The sequence below is a fragment of the Cibotium barometz genome, chromosome 9 (assembly GCF_041138505.1).
Source record: "Cibotium barometz isolate CiBa-2024 chromosome 9, ASM4113850v1, whole genome shotgun sequence".
NCBI lineage: Eukaryota > Viridiplantae > Streptophyta > Polypodiopsida > Cyatheales > Cibotiaceae > Cibotium > Cibotium barometz.
Genome location: NC_141054.1, coordinates 33,643,003 through 33,659,257, shown reverse-complemented (window position 1 = coordinate 33,659,257; position 16,255 = coordinate 33,643,003). Strand labels below are relative to the sequence as shown.

At 44.2% G+C, this 16,255-nt stretch overlaps 1 protein-coding gene across 1 annotated transcript in view; it reads right to left on the bottom strand.

Annotated features, from left to right (window-relative positions):
• Positions 1-16,255, bottom strand: part of MSH2 (MUTS homolog 2) — a 53,021-nt gene that overhangs the window by 18,722 nt on the left and 18,044 nt on the right. Inside the window, exons 7-9 of the mRNA XM_086802807.1 lie at positions 15,265-15,354; positions 15,108-15,179; positions 14,867-14,977 (exon numbers count right to left, since the gene is read on the bottom strand). Coding sequence (XP_086658933.1) covers positions 14,867-14,977; positions 15,108-15,179; positions 15,265-15,354 — 273 coding nt within the window. The remainder of the gene's footprint in view (positions 1-14,866; positions 14,978-15,107; positions 15,180-15,264; positions 15,355-16,255) is intronic.

Below are 16,255 nucleotides of genomic sequence, written 5' to 3'. Positions count from 1 at the left end.
AAAAGTGCCCCAGTAACCTACTGATGATCACTAGCACTCCCCTGGGTGCATACACAGCATAAAACCCAACAAACCCCCCTGGAGTGATATGTGATCACTGTACATCATCCACCAAAAGGAAACAAATTCAAAGCAGTGCGGAATGCTTCGAATTTCGGACGTGGTAATGCCTTGGTGAAGATGTCTGCCACATTCTGATCTGTAGGGCAGTAAATCAGACTGATATCATTTGCCTGGAGTCGCTCCCGAACAAAATGATAGTGAATCTCAATGTGTTTCGTGCAAGCATGAAACACAGGATTCCTGGCCACGGCAATGGCACTCTGACTATCAGTATAGATAGGTGTAGGCTCCTCCATTGAAATATCCATATCAGTCATAAGACGACACAGCCAGACACACTCAACGGTAGTAGTGTAAGCTGCTCTGTACTCTGCCTCACAAGACGAAGTGGCCACTGTGGTCTGTTTCTTGCTTAGCCAAGAAATACATGAAGAGCCAAGAAAGAAACAATTTCCACTAGTGGAATGTCTGGTATCAAAATCACCAGCCCAATTTGAATCGCTGTAAGCATATAGCTGCATGTCACCCCCCTCAGGATAAAGCAATCCAAGAGACAAGGTACCCTGCAAATACCGAAATACACGCTTCACAGCTTGCCAATGTGACAATCGCGGGCTGTGCATGAATCTGCTCAACTGAGATACGACATACTGAATATCTGGCTATGTAGTACACAAGTAAATAAGGCACCCAACAGCTTGAGCATATGTAGTGGCATCAAATAGAATACTGTCATCCTGTAGTGACAGTTTCATCCCAGGCTCCATAGGAGTGCTGATAGGCTTGCAATCTTGAAATTTAAACTTCTCCAGAAGTTTAGCAACATACAGAGATTGCAACAACCCAATGCCTCTATTATCCTGCACAAACTGTATGCCCAAATAGTAGTGTACGAGCCCCAAATCAGACATGTCAAATGTCTGTTGCAATATCTCTTTAAAAGCTGCAATTTTGTCATCATTTGATCCCATGAGCAAAAGATCATCGACATAAAGACTGATGACCAGTAGATCTTTCTCTTCTTTCTTTACATACAAAGTGGCTTCTGATGGACTGTTCACAAAGCCTTGAGTGAGCAGGAAAGCATCTATCTTTGCATACCAAGCTCGTGGAGCTTGTTTCAAACCATACAAGGCCTTTTTCAGCCTGCATACTTTCCCTTCATGACCATGTTCTGCAAAACCTATGGGCTGATGTACATAAACTTCCTCCTCGAGGTCCCCATGTAGAAAAGCAGTCTTGATGTCCAACTGATGAACAACCCAACCACGATGTGCAGCCAATGCAATGACACACCTAAGTGTCGACATACGGGATGTAGGAGCAAATGTCTCCTCATAATCAATGCCCTTCTTCTGTGCATAGCCCTTTGCAACTAGACGGGCTTTGTACCTGTCAATGGATCCATCTGCATGTCTTTTCAACTTATAGACCCACTTAGTACCAATGGCTTTCTTGCCTTTGGGCAGATCAACCAAATCCCATGTTTGATTCCTTTTAATAGAATCAAGTTCATCCTGCATGGCTTTGTTCCAATGCACATTGTCTCGTGCATCCACAAATGAATTAGGCTCATCATCATCCTGTAAACTGGCTGCCATAACCATATTTAAATCCATGATGTGTGCATGCTCATTGGTCTGTGTCTCCCTACGAGTACGGCCAGCAAGAGGACCCTCTAGATGGCTGTCCTGTAATGTCCTCAAATACCATTTAGGTATGTGTCTGACCTGTGGAGCCTTCTGCCCCATATTTGGCTCAACTTCTGGCTCAAACCTGCTGAATTTCTGCACCATCTTCATGATTAGCTGGCTGTCTTGCACCCTCATGGGTTGCATCACCAACTGTGGAATGAAACTCCATAGGTAGTAGACCTTCAAACACATCATTTTCAGCCTGATTTACATCATAACCAGCCATGGATATTTCTGATTTTTCATCAAAAATCACATCCCGACTAGTGAATATCTTCTTGGACAGTGGGTCATATAACCGGTAGCCCTTGCTCTCACGGCTATACCCAACAAAAATACATTTTGTGGCTTTATCATCCAACTTCCTCCTCAACTCTTTGGGTATGTGTGCATATGCAAGACACCCAAAAGTACGAAAATGTGATACGGAAGGCTTGCGGCCATGCCAAGCCTCAAAAGGAGTAATGGAAACCAATGCCTTTGTGGGACATCGATTCAAAATATGACAAGCACACATAACAGCTTCCACCCAAAAGATATGTGGTAGCTTCTTTGCCTTTAACATACATCTGGCCATCTCCATGAGTGACCGATTCTTCCTTTCTGCAACCCCATTCTGCTGTGGAGTATAAGGAGTAGTATACTGATGTTTGATACCTCTACTCTCAAGAAAGGAATTCAACATGTGTGACATATATTCCCCCCCTCGGTCAGAACGGAGAGTCTTAACCTTGCATCTTGACTCTGTTTCAGCAAGTGCTACGAAGGCCAAAAATGCATCATATACCTGTGATTTCTGTGTCAACGGATAGACCCAGCATATATGAGAGAAGTCATCAATAAATGTAGCAAAATAGAAGCAACCTCCTAATGACTTCGTCTGCATGGGACCACAAAGACCACTGTGTATAAGCTGCAAGTTTGCAGTTGCTCGTAGAGCCTGATCACGTGAAAAGGAAAACCCATGCATTTTTCCCAAAATACATCCTTCACATATGTGATCTAGAGGCTTCTCCATAAGAGGTAGGTCTGTCAACATGTTATGTCGCTGCATAATCATAAGACTACCAAAATTTACATGCCCCATGCGAGCATGCCATAACTCCGCATCAACCATAGCTGGAGTAAGAGTGAATGCATTATAAGCAGACTGATCCACTGGCTGAAATGCATCCAACTGATAAAGTCCATGACATAATGTACCAGTAAGCATCAAGGTCAAAGCATTAGTTTTGTCTCTGACCATGCATTTGTCATCATCAAAGTTGACTTGCATACCACACTGTGCTAAAGAAGAAATGGACAACAGATTCTTCTGTATCCCTGGTACATATAAGGCATTTGTAAGGCGAAGAATAGAGCCATCAATGGCTATGAGCTGAATCTCCCCAATGCCACGAACTGGATATGAAGCATTATTGGCACACTCAACAGTTTTGCCAATAGGAGCAAGGCATACATTACAAAACACATCCCTGCGAGATGTAATATGCTTTGAAGCACCACTATCAAAATACCAAGTACATGCATGCTCAGTCACACTGAGTGCCTGTGAAGACCAAGAGGCATCATAACTGCATGTGTAGAAACAGTAATCCCTGTCTTCAACAAAAGAAGCAGTCTCCGGAGGAGCTTTAGAGGCATCATTTACAGACATCCCAGATTCCTTTGCCTTCTCTTTGGCAATCCTCTTCCTACACTCTGTGATGTAGTGACCTAGCTTCTTACAATAATGGCATTTGCCCTTCTTCCTGGGCTGTCCATCACCTTTCTTGGTATCCTGAGATGAACCACCATCACCTGAATTCTGATTTGAACTCTTTGGCTGAGATTTGCCTTTCCCTTTTTGACCAGTCGTAAATGCTTGTTCAGTACTTGTGTTCATGTTCATGTTCTTCTTGATTTGCTCTTCCTGTAACAACAGAGCAACAAGTTCCTGATACTTAAGGGGCTCAACAGCATTCCTCAAGCTGAGGTTCAAAGAGGTATGAAAAGCCAAGTAGGATCTTGGCAAAGAGTTTAAGATGGTGGATACAAGCTGTGTTTCAGGAATAATCTCATCCACATTGATGAGTTGCTCTCTCAAATCCTGCAGCTTGTTTAAGTGGCTAGACATATCATCTCCTTCATGCATCTTTTGATTTTCCAGCTCTCTTTTCAAAAATGAGATCCGTGCCTCACTACAAGCAACATACATTTGCTCCAAAGTCACCCATGTATTCCGTGAAGAGCCAGCTGAACGAATATGAGGTATAATAGACCTCTGTACTGACAATGCAATAAGTGATAAGCCTTGTGCATCTCTCGCATCCCATGTCTTCTGAGCATTTGTTCTTTGAACAAGCAGTGGCTGACCTAGTGCCTGTGCCTGTTGTCCTCTTCCACGAGCACCCCCTTGGGGAGGAGTCTCTGGAGCCAATGGACCTGGAAGTGGTTCATCACCACTAACAAAATCCCAAAGACCTTTTGCCACGAGCACATTTCTCAGCATAAAACTCCACAAGGAGTAATTCATGCCATCCAACTTGTCTTCCTTAGACAAGTACATGAACACATCACTCTGCTGTTGATTTGCCATTATGCCAATGCACAATGTTGTACCTGTGTATCAAAAAACCCAATAGCAACAACCCTGAAAGCAACTGTACTCCACTGAATACAGCTTACCCAAATATGCCTGCACTCTCAATCCTCTGAATGTGCAACACAATGCACCACTAACTGAGTAGAGCAACAAAAATGGCTCACACAGTGCTAAAATGCCCAAAAATGCCCAAAGTTACTGCACCCAAAACCTTGCAAAAAACCTGTAGAGATTTCTTTGCAAGAAAATCTCCCTGTATCTGCCAGAAAATTTTCACAGAGAAAATGCCCAAATTTCAAAACATGTAAGGCTTACCAAAATGTGATTTTGCTAGTACACTCGGCTGTAGACTGTACAGAACAAGTGTATGGAACAGTGCAGGCACAAGTCGACTGCAGGCTGTACGGAACAACAGTACGGAAACATGCGCAGCAGGTACTGGTCTGCTGTACGGAGTAGGTACGGTCGACTGTACGGCTACTGCACAGAGCAAGTACTGGTCGACTGTATGAAACAGACTGTCCAGTGCATAGTACTGTACGGAACTGGGCGAACCTGCTCTGCTGTTGGCGTTTGACTGTACGAGCAATTGTAAGGTACGGAACAGAACTAGTCGCTTGCAGGTACTGTACAGAGCTGCAGGTTCTAGGCGACTGTGTACGGAGCAAAGCAAGCGCCTATGCGACTGTACGTGCAACTGACGGCGAATGTACGGACAGTGTCAGGCGAACCAGTACGGGCAGGTACTGTACGGAACTGATTGTCAAGAGCAGTGTACGCCAACTGGTTGCGCAGGACTGTACGGCTGTCTGCGGTGGAGTGATTGTACGGGCTGTTGCAGGCGAAGGCAGCTGATGGCGTGGAACTGTACGGACAGGGCAGGCCAACCTGCTTTGATACCAAATGTAGGGTTTCAGGGGTTTGGAAGGCACTTCAGCAGGAGGCGTGAGAGTGTGAGAGAGGAACACGACTGCTCATGTATTGATTGTTGATAAAATGAAGTACAATAGCCACATAAAAGATGTGACCTAAAAGGTGTGTTCACATGGTCCGGCCATAAAGTGTGCCATGTGGACCAAATCACTTATAAACCATTATAAGTGAAACTAAAATATGCAAGGTGGCTGTCCAACGGTGATGGCCGCCTTCTACCCGATCTCCAAGTCCCGAACAACCCAAGCAATCTCCAATCAACACCTCAAATCAACAAACCCTCAAGGTCCCACTGTCTCCAAGCTTCAAGCCACCTGGGGATCTGATACCATGTCAGAATGTATAGCGGAAATGAAGACAACTCCTATAGAGAGCAAAACGCAGATGAGAGAGGGAGAGAGAAGCTGTATAAACTCTGTATATACACTAGAAAATCCCAGTAATGGTTGTATCTTGAGTTTCGTGAGTTTAGCAATCCACTTTAATACTTCAAACTTTAAAGAGATGAGAGAGAGATATATGAGAACTGTACACTAGATTGGGTCCCGAATTACCCACTTAAGGACCCCCTATCCCGATAACAAGATAGTATTTGCTTTATTACTTCAGAGAGAATGATTGTAGACTATAGATAAGCCAAACAAAAGATCTTGGAGGATCGGAAGCTTGGCTGAACCGTACACGACTGTAGAAACACCTCAATGAACTGATCTCGAGCCTATGCACTCTTCCCAAGGGCATGAGGAAGGGCTGCACACCTGAGGCTGAGAAAGGACTGTGGTGGACTGTTCTAAGCTATGTAACTATGCTGTAAATGCTTATGAATGATATGTTACCTTCACCAGATGACTGTAGCATGTATGGATGATGCAAAGAAGGTGGTCCACTGCTGTATGACTGCTGCAGAACTGAAAACGCAAGGTAGTACTGCTGTAGAACTGTAAACGCAAGGTAGGACTAGACTGAACACCTGTCGGCTCTGTTAAGTGCAGAAACGTAGAGATCTATGCTGTCTGGGGCCTGCTGAAGTGCTGTCTGGCTATGCCTATGACCTGATTGGCTACGCCTAGATCTGCAAGGACTGTAGAGCTGCTAGGCAGTGTACTTGGACTGCTGCCTTGAACTGCAGGTGCTGTTGGACTGCTGCGTTGATCTGCAGGGGATGATTGGAAGCAAAACGCAAGATCTCCACGGTGGAGAAGCAAACTCAGAAGCTCCAATAGGGTTGGATTAGTCTAGGGCTAAAGGCGTGGATGCTCCTAAGGCTGAGGATAAAGGGCGCCTAGCTTCTGAAGACTGAATGAATGTCTAAGCCCTATGCAAGCCTATTTATACTAACTAGGGGCTCGTCAAGTTGGCTGGTTATTTATTTAATAAAGTTTATATTTATAAATGACATTAAATGCTAATAAAACACCATAAAATATTGAAAAAATACCAGATAAATCCTAGTAAATTTCCTAAGGCTTCTATGATTGTTCTAAATGATGCACAAGCATATGAATGCACATTATGCAAAATGCGAAGTGCTTTCTGATGCAAACCCTAAGGCTTCTACTGACTCTACATGCATGAATGATTCTCTCCAAGTGGGTTAAGGGACTTGACTGACTGACTGACCCGCTAAGGTTGAGGAATGACCTACGTAGCTCGTGCCTGACTTATCCTAGATTGAGGATGTACAATGGGGTCACGGCGTACGACAAATATCATCCTACTCGGTTCTAATAATGTACAAATGTTGCATTGTTGATGATGAGCCAGTTTGTCACCATGCACTGAGTGCAGAGTGCATGTGACATTCCCTCCTGCTTAGCTTGGCGGAAGGTTCATGGCTTCCAAGTAGTCCACCAACAACTAGGGATACTCCTAGAAGAACTCCTCGTCTAGCCATACGGCTTCGAGGGTACCTCGATCTCCGAATTTCGTATAGAACTGACATATCCGTCGACCGGAACCATGCTTCCAACGATGAAGAAGGATCTGCTCAGGCTCAATAACTTATGCTTCGTCTACCTGGCTGCTGTTCATCTGAAACATCAAACACTTCTGGACCTTTTTGACTATTGGAAAAGGACCAAAACTACGAAATGTTCGCAAATAGATCCAATCCCCTTTCTTGAAGAGGATATCTCGTCTAAACTTATTTACCTGTCTATGAACTGAATAAAGGCTAGGCTCAAAATTGAGGGCCAAACTGGATTGAGTACCAAACTCTGTGAAATTGACATACTGATCTTCTATGCTTGCTAAGTCTTTTCCAGAGATATTGAGAATGGTAGACTCCTGACTGGTCTGGATGCTGGTCTTTCTACTAAGAACATCTACTACTGGGTTATACTGACCAGGGATACACTTGATCATTCTTCCAACCTAGTGGAAGAGCTCACCTTGTCTAGTGTGCTGATCACTCCACTGGGCACTTGGCATCGTCGGGAGCCACTTAAGTGCTTGGTGGTCTGTGGTAGCTGTGAAAATGTGTCCATAAGGAACAGGTTTCAAATGTTTGAGAACTGACTGCTGTTCTAGCCTTCCCTTGAAAGTCTTGGAAAGACAAGAGGGAAACTTGCTAGGAGGTTCTACTAACTGTGGGATACTAGGTGGGAGATCATCCTTAAAAATGTCTGAATGAGAAAGGAGATCTGCCAACTGAGGGACTGAAGATGATGAGACATCGGTTATTGATGAGATAGAAGCTGTCTGAGCATAAATCAATGCTCCTTCTGCTCCCTTGCACATAGCTCGTCGGGCCTGGAGATGAGAAATCATAGGAACGCCAAGAATACTCCTATCCCCCCAAATCATGACAGGCTCAAGAAAACCTTTAAAGATAATAAAGGTGTCCTGTCCCCAATTGGGAATAGGTTCATACTAACAAAACCATTGGATTCCTAAGATCATGTCACATCCCAAAAGAGGAGAGACAATGAAATCTCGCTAGAATGAGGCCTTTTGAACTTGAAAAGGAAACTGCTGTGCCTGTTGAGATATGTGGGTGCGGGTGAGATGGGGAGCCGCTAAGTGGACTTTATCTTGTTGGTCTGTGATCCTAGCTAATGGAAAATGAGCATTAAACTGATGAATAAATTGATTAACTCATGAATGATCACACTTACCATCATACTTACTGAAGTTTGGTTGACTACGAATGACGGTGGTTGATGCTGCTGCGGACTGGTGACACCTATGACTAGGGAGACTGAGGAGAGCTGCTGATACCTCAAGTGTATGGCCTCCTTTTCCCGTTGGTGCTCGAGTAACATATGTTCTCGATCAAGCTCATGTTGGTGTTCCCGAGTGGCCAGTTCAGCCTGACGTCGGTCTTCGTCGATCTTGCGTTGGGCTTCCTCATAGTCCCATCTGTCTGCTTTTTCTTCTTTCCTTCGGGCCTCATCCTCTCTCCTTTGTTGTTCCATCTGAAAGAAGAGGGAGATGTAGTCGGGTGCTTCTAGAGACGGAGAAGGACCTGCTGCTGCTGCTGCCTCCAAGAGTTGGAGATGCTCCATGAGTAGCTAGTTCTGAGCTCTCAAAAGAGCTATGGTGTCTGTTGTAGGTGGAAGAACATGGTCTCCTTCGGGGGAGACGTCTTCCGGCTGATGAGTACCATCTTCTGTAGACATGATGCTGAAGTCGGTGGTCATGCCGAAACGCAATCTAACCATGCAAGGATGCCCCCACGCTAGGATACGATGTGTGTGGACAATCTGAATCTGATACCAATGTAATTTGCAACGGAAGTCTTTGTATTGGAAGATCCTGTCACACAAATGCTCACACCGTCTTTTGTATCCTGAGTTTCGTGAGTTTAGCAATCCACTTTAATACTTCAAACTTTAAAGAGATGAGAGAGAGATATATGAGAACTGTACACTAGATTGGGTCCCGAATTACCCACTTAGGGGCCCCCTATCCCGATAACAAGATAGTATTTGCTTTATTACTTCAGAGAGAATGATTGTAGACTATAGATAAGCCAAACAAAAGATCTTGGAGGATCGGAAGCTTGGCTGAACCGTACACGACTGTAGAAACACCTCAATGAACTGATCTCGAGCCTATGCACTCTTCCCAAGGGCATGAGGAAGGGCTGCACACCTGAGGCTGAGAAAGGACTGTGGTGGACTGTTCTAAGCTATGTAACTATGCTGTAAATATGATATGTTACCTTCACCAGATGACTGTAGCATGTATGGATGATGCAAAGAAGGTGGTCCACTGCTGTATGACTGCTGCAAAACTGAAAACGCAAGGTAGTACTGTTGTAGAACTGTAAACGCAAGGTAGGACTGGATTGAACACCTGCTGGCTCTGTTAAGTGCAGAAACGCAGAGATCTATGCTGTTTGGGGCCTGCTGAAGTGCTGTCTGGCTGCGCTTATGACCTGATTGGCTGCGCATAGATCTGCAAGGACTCTAGAGCTGCTGGGCAATGTACTTGGACTGCTGCGTTGAACTGCAGGTGCTGTTGGACTGCTGCATTGATCTGCAAGGGCTGATTGGAAGCAAAATGCAAGATCTCCAGGGTGGAGAAGCAAACGCAGAAGCTCCAATAGGGTTGGATTAGTCTAGGGCTGAAGGCATAGATGCTCCTAAGGCTGAGGATAAAGGGCGCCTAGCTTCTAAAGACTGAATGAATGTCTAAGCCCTATGCAAGCCTATTTATACTAACTAGGGGCTGGTCAAGTTGGCTGGTCATTTATTTAATAAAGTTTATATTTATAAATGACATTAAATGCTAATAAAATACAATAAAATATTGAAAAAATACCAGATAAATCCTAGTAAATTTCCTAAGGCTTCTGTGATTGCTCTAAATGATGCACAAGCTTATTTATACTAACTAGGGGCTGGTCAAGTTGGCTTGTCATTTATTTAATAAAGTTTATATTTATAAATGACATTAAATGCTAATAAAATACAATAAAATATTTAAAAAAATACCAAATAAATCCTAGTAAATTTCCTAAGGCTTCTGTGATTGTTCTAAATGATGCACAAGCATATGAATGCACATTACGCAAAATGCAAAGTGCTTTCTGATGCAAACCCTTAGGCTTCTACTGACTCTACATGCATGAATGATTCTCTCCCGGTGGGTTAAGGGACCTGGCTGACTTACTGACCCGCTAAGGCTGAGGAAAGACTTACGTAGCTCGTGGGGTCACGGCGTATGACAAAGATCATCCTACTGGATTCTAATAATGTACAAATGTTGCACTGCTGATGATGAGCCAGTTTGTCACCATGCACTTAGTGCAGAGTGCATGTGACACGGGCACACCCACAACAGAGGCTATGGTGTAATGTACAGACAGGAGATGACTGCTAACAGTTTACGGCCATGTATGGGATTGTTACAAAGCTGTTTTCATAGACTAATTTGGCTTGGTGATTGGGCTATTCTAGAGATTTCATGGACTGCTTTATGGTGCACATTCAAAACATTTGGTGCGACTGTTTTCACGGAGCAGAGCTGGCCTGAGCAGATAGCAAAGGACTTGGGCTCTTTGGCTTTGTGAAGAAGCTTGAACACAGTCTCGTGTGAGCTTTGAGGAAAGCTACCTAGGACATGTGGAAAATCAAGTGCAAATTGCACCCTCACCTTGGAATTCTTGTAAAAGCTTCTAAGAAATAGAGAAGTTTCCTATGGTGTGCCGGCCATTCCGGCTTACTGTGTTGTCCATATATTTTGTGGCTTTCTGCCATTATACTCTGTTTGCACTTGAAGTGTTTTTCTAGTCTTTGCATTTGCCCTCCGGTGACACAAACTGTAGGAATCCTCTAAATCTATCCAAGTAAAAGAAGCCTGGCATTATGGACAATGTAGTTGAAAAAAGACTATCAATCCACTCCCACTCACCAAGATCCCAAAGAAGGTATTCGATAGGACATCCACAAAGACCCATGGATGACAGGAGGGTCAATAAGGCAGTGCTTCTCTGAGCAACTAACTACTCTCACTGGATGAAGCACAGTGCCTGGACTTAACTCCTACGTGTCACATCTCATCAATCTCCATTATGGCTGGATAGAAAAAAAAAAACGTAATCTTCATCCTGTTCCAACAAGGCTAACACATGTTATGGCTTGTCCTTGAGAACACACCCAACCACCTAGGTTAATGTTGATTGTAAAATGTGCTAGTAATCGACTCATGAGGTATAGGTGCATTGATCTGATCAGTCCGTCTAAGACTCCCTCTGAGGTGTTGGGTGGTTGCAAGTCTCTAATCCATAGAAAGACTTTTAAGTCTCTTTGATGCACCTCTCCTAGCCAAGCCACTACATATATCTAGACGCACCCAAAGGTCATCCAATGATCAATCTCATCTCTAATGAGGTTATTCCACATAATGGGTTGTCTATCAGCCACATCCTCTAATCTAGGAAGCCTATGTCTCAAAAAAGGTCTTATGCTCCTCCAAGGCTCTGCTTATGGCCACTAAGCAAAGAGGAAGGTTCCCTATACTCTTCCTCAATAAAGATGAAACATGAACTGAGCACCTAACCTCCACCACCATGAGGTGTACATCGGAGATGTGAAACATAAAGAAAACAAGGCCCAATGCCTGAAAGGAAGCTTCTAACTGCTAACTTCCAAAGCAACGCTCTGCATTGAATATCCGGATCTACAATATTTTCACCCCCCCTTCTTGTCTTGGACATTTATGTCTCCCAGGCAACTCTGGCTTGAGTGTCAATCCAAAGTTGACCAGAGAAAGTTGCGGACCAATCTCCACAACTAGCCAATGCATCCACGAGAGAAACACCAACATGAGGCAATGAACCAAGCTGAGGCTAGCAATACTTGGTTAACCACCAAAGGCTCTAGAGGCTAGATCCAATCTCCTAGAACTCCCAATGAAGAAGTTTCTTCCTTTTTGAAACACCTTTAATCCAATCCTGAGGAGAGAATCACATGCATCTAAGGGTTACTTCAAGGAAATCCCAATCAACTATATCATATGCCTTCTCAAAGTCCAACAATAAGATGGCCAAGGGCTGGTTGATTTCCTCAGCCCATTCAACCACCTCTCAAAAGAGAAGATCTTATCAAAGATGCTTCTTCCTTGAAGGAACCCATTCTACGTATCATGAATCACATCTTGCAATACTGGTTGCAACCTCATGCATATTGCTATGGCAAGTATTTCATAGGTAGTCCCAAGATAATGTGATAGGCCTCCATTGACCAATATTCATCTTTTCACCACCTTTTGGGATAAGGTGAATAAGACCCTCAGTAGGAAAAGAAGGAATATTCCCTCTATTCCACACCAAAATGTCACGACAAAAAGTGGGGCCATCATCCCAATTATCCAATGTGTTGTTCATTAGCGATGACATCGTGCATGTTGTTGATAAACACATCACTATGGCCCATAAAAGTCATAAAAAATGCACGATGCCATCATCCCTTGTTCGCCTATCATTTTTGGTGTTTGATAATTTTGGAACTAAACTGCAGTTTTCCGATGCATTCCACCCACATATGGATGGGGACACAAAAATTTGTAGTCAACTTGCCTTTGACATCCTGAAGTGCTATGTCCATGACCAACAAGGTCAATGGGAATTTTGTTTACCTTTCGTTCAAGCAATCCTAAATGACTCCTTTTCCTCTTCCATTGGCAGGACACCATACGAAGCAACCCTTGGAAAACCATTCTCATCTTTGATGATGAGAGCGATCTCTGATGTACTGGAAGCCAACAGAGTGTCATACCACGAGGGTTTAAAGTTAACCAAAGCACAAGAGGACTCACATGACTATCCAATTAACACAAACAAGACGTCAAGTTTTCTAAAGAGGACTTTGAATCATTAAGCAAAGGCTGAAGCAAGAGGGCAAGCAACTCCGAGCATCAAACCCTTCCCAATCATGTAGAAGATATACCTAGATGAATCCAAGAACATGCCCAAATCCACCTTATAAGAAAGTGCAATAAACCATGGACTCCATCATGCATAGTATGGACTAGATACTACAACATCCCCACTAACATCATCAATGCCCAATAGTGGGTGTAGAACTTGGTATGATCCCACACACACACACACCCCACGCGCACACATAAGAGCATACATTCATACAAAGGTCTGTGTATTGAGATTCTGTCAGAGCTTCGGAGATGCAGGGCAGATTCAGCCATAATGAAGCCTAGCACTAAGGGATCATAACAAATGGAAAGAATTATTACAACCAAAAGGTAGTTGAAGAGCATATGCACCACTAAAGATAGAGAGACCACTGTTTCAAACATGGTACCCACAGAAAGTACCAGTTCATGACCAAGCTCCATAACCAAGACACATGAAATAGCCTAGCCGAACGAGGAATTTTTCCAAGACTATCCAGAATTGTTGATAGATTATCCAGAAGCTATGCATCTACCATCAACAAGCCAAGCAAGAGGCGATGTCACCTGCACCCACTGCACTAGGGTCCCACGTGTCCATACTGGTATGGAGTGCACACATACAATAGCTTTTTGAAGATTTAGAGATGTGCACTAGGCAATTGTGAGCCCTAGTCCAGGGACCAGCTGCCACTTGTCATAAAGTTTAGATCATAGGACAATCAGCCAGTGTGTTGTCCCACACACAGATGCAACGCACTTGATTGTACGCTCTGTACATGTGTCCAGGCAACTCAGGCCAAGAGCCAAGAGCCAAGCGCCAGGCACCAGGCACCAGGGTGTATGTGTCTGAAGCTACACGACAGTTTAAAGCCCATACATAAATACCAGGAAGCATGGGCACCATCCGGACAGAGGCGACCTGATTCGGGTAGGCCAAGCAGGATAGTCTTTATGCAGGTTGTGGGGCTGGTGGAGCAAGCTGACCCATAGAAGGGACCCAAATTGTGACATAAATATGCCGCATTTTTTCCCTTGTTCCTCGTCTCTCAAGTATTCGAGCACAAGCAGATCCAGCCCACTGAAGCAGTAGAGATCAATAAGTTTAAGGTTTAACCTTTCTACTTTTGACCTGCTCCTGCATAGACCCAGCCCAGGTGAGCATAGTCATGCCTCCAACTCAGCTTGGAACTCAGCTCAGTCCACAGGGGTCCAGACATACTTCACAGAAATCATGTTGTACTTTATTTACATATCCAGCGATACAAACAAATACACCGCGAGGTAGGGCCCTTCAATGGTTTAATTGGGACCCAATTGGGTGGACTTTGCCTCTCTCCTTAAAGGAGAGCACGCCTTAATCAGAAAACCTCTGCTACGCATGCAACAATATAACCCTTATCAGCATGTGGAGGCTGCATGCTATCCAATATCTGCCCTGCATCCATCCCTTCTTCACTGTACAGCCGCCACAGAATGGCTCCTTCATATCCGTGAGTGAGTTGCTTTGAACTGCTGTTTCGTCCAGCTTGATTTCCCATTTGAATTAGATTTTGTATCACTCACAATTTTTGCCGATGGGCTAGGCATATGAGATGCTTAATTGAACAAAACCCTTGGCGACCCACAAATTCAGCATATGCCTTCTAGATCATACAGAATCAACTAGGTAAATATAAAATTCACAAGCACAACAATACACGCCAAAAAACAGAACAACAAATTTCATTGATACCTGACAATCCCCTGCTCCAACCCGTGCAAAAATAGAATCACGGACGCTAATAGTGGCAAAATCACAAGGTACAAAACACCCTACTTGGGCCATAAGAACATTAACTCCAACCTAATACACCAAAGATCAACCAAATACACAAGTTAGCAATGGAAAACCAATTTCAGAGTACGTCTTCCAAACCACTGGCAAAGTAGCATAAAGCTCACGCTCTCCTAAAACCAAACATAGAGATGCAGACCTGGCGTATAAAAGTAGACTTCCCTCCCATGTTTGGACCTGTTATGATCTGAAACCAGCTTTTGCCTCGAACCTATTAATTATTGAGAAGCTACATTGTTAAGCCTCTGTGGGAAGCAAAAGCTAAGCATATGAGCAGGAAGGTTCAACTGTTATACCAAAGGGCAGTCGTTTGGTATAAAGCTCACACCATCCTGAGCTTCTACACATGGGTGTCTGCTTTCTTTCAATATAATGTCCCCCTCATCCTACACATGGAGACAATACAATGGGCAATTAAAGTGAGAAAATCTCTGCATCTCTCTCTCTCTTTCATTTTGTTGGGATGACAGAGGATACCCCATACAGGTACTCCGATTTGTCTCATAGGCCGAGTTTGGTCTTTTGGAAGACGTTAATAAAATCTTTCTTTCTTTCTTTCTTTCTCTCTTTCTCTCTCAGGGAGATTTCATTGCCTTTTCATGGATGGATTTGGGCCACTCGCCCAGGTCATGGATTACCCTATCAGAGATGTTTTGGACTACACCTCATGGAGCTTCGCCGACAGAGACAGCTTGATGCATGCATCACAGAGACATGGACACAGTGCCCCCCAAACCTCTATCACGAGCTTCTTTGCCCCGTCAGGAGAGCAGTCTTAGATGACATAGGGAAACCACAAAGGGGGCCTCATCCACCAGACAGGTCAGGCAGCACCTTCCAGTAGCAGCCCAGCCGCCCACACTCAGGTTCCCAGGAGTATCCATCGAGAGAGCATTCCAGATGCAGACCAGAGGGCTAGACGACCGAGCCTGGCAGACAGAGAGCACACTCCCCTCGTCACACTCAGATCCAGGAGCTACTCCAGAGACACCGCAGTACTTTCCCGTGAGGTGGATATTGAGGAGCTCTACATAGTTGTTGAGGAGGCTGGGTCTCCACTCTCCCAGATGCCACCACCCCATGAGCCTCAATCTCCTAGTTGTGCAAGCCATACCTCAGTTAGCCACTACATACTTGTATGCAGCTGATGCTGTCAGTTTTAGGTTCTTTTTCATTCATGTTATTTACCAAGATCATTGTAACTCATGTGCAAGACATGCACTGACTAATCCCAGGCTAATCCTGAAGAGGCAACAAGATAAAGACAGATCAGAACCAGATTTTTGA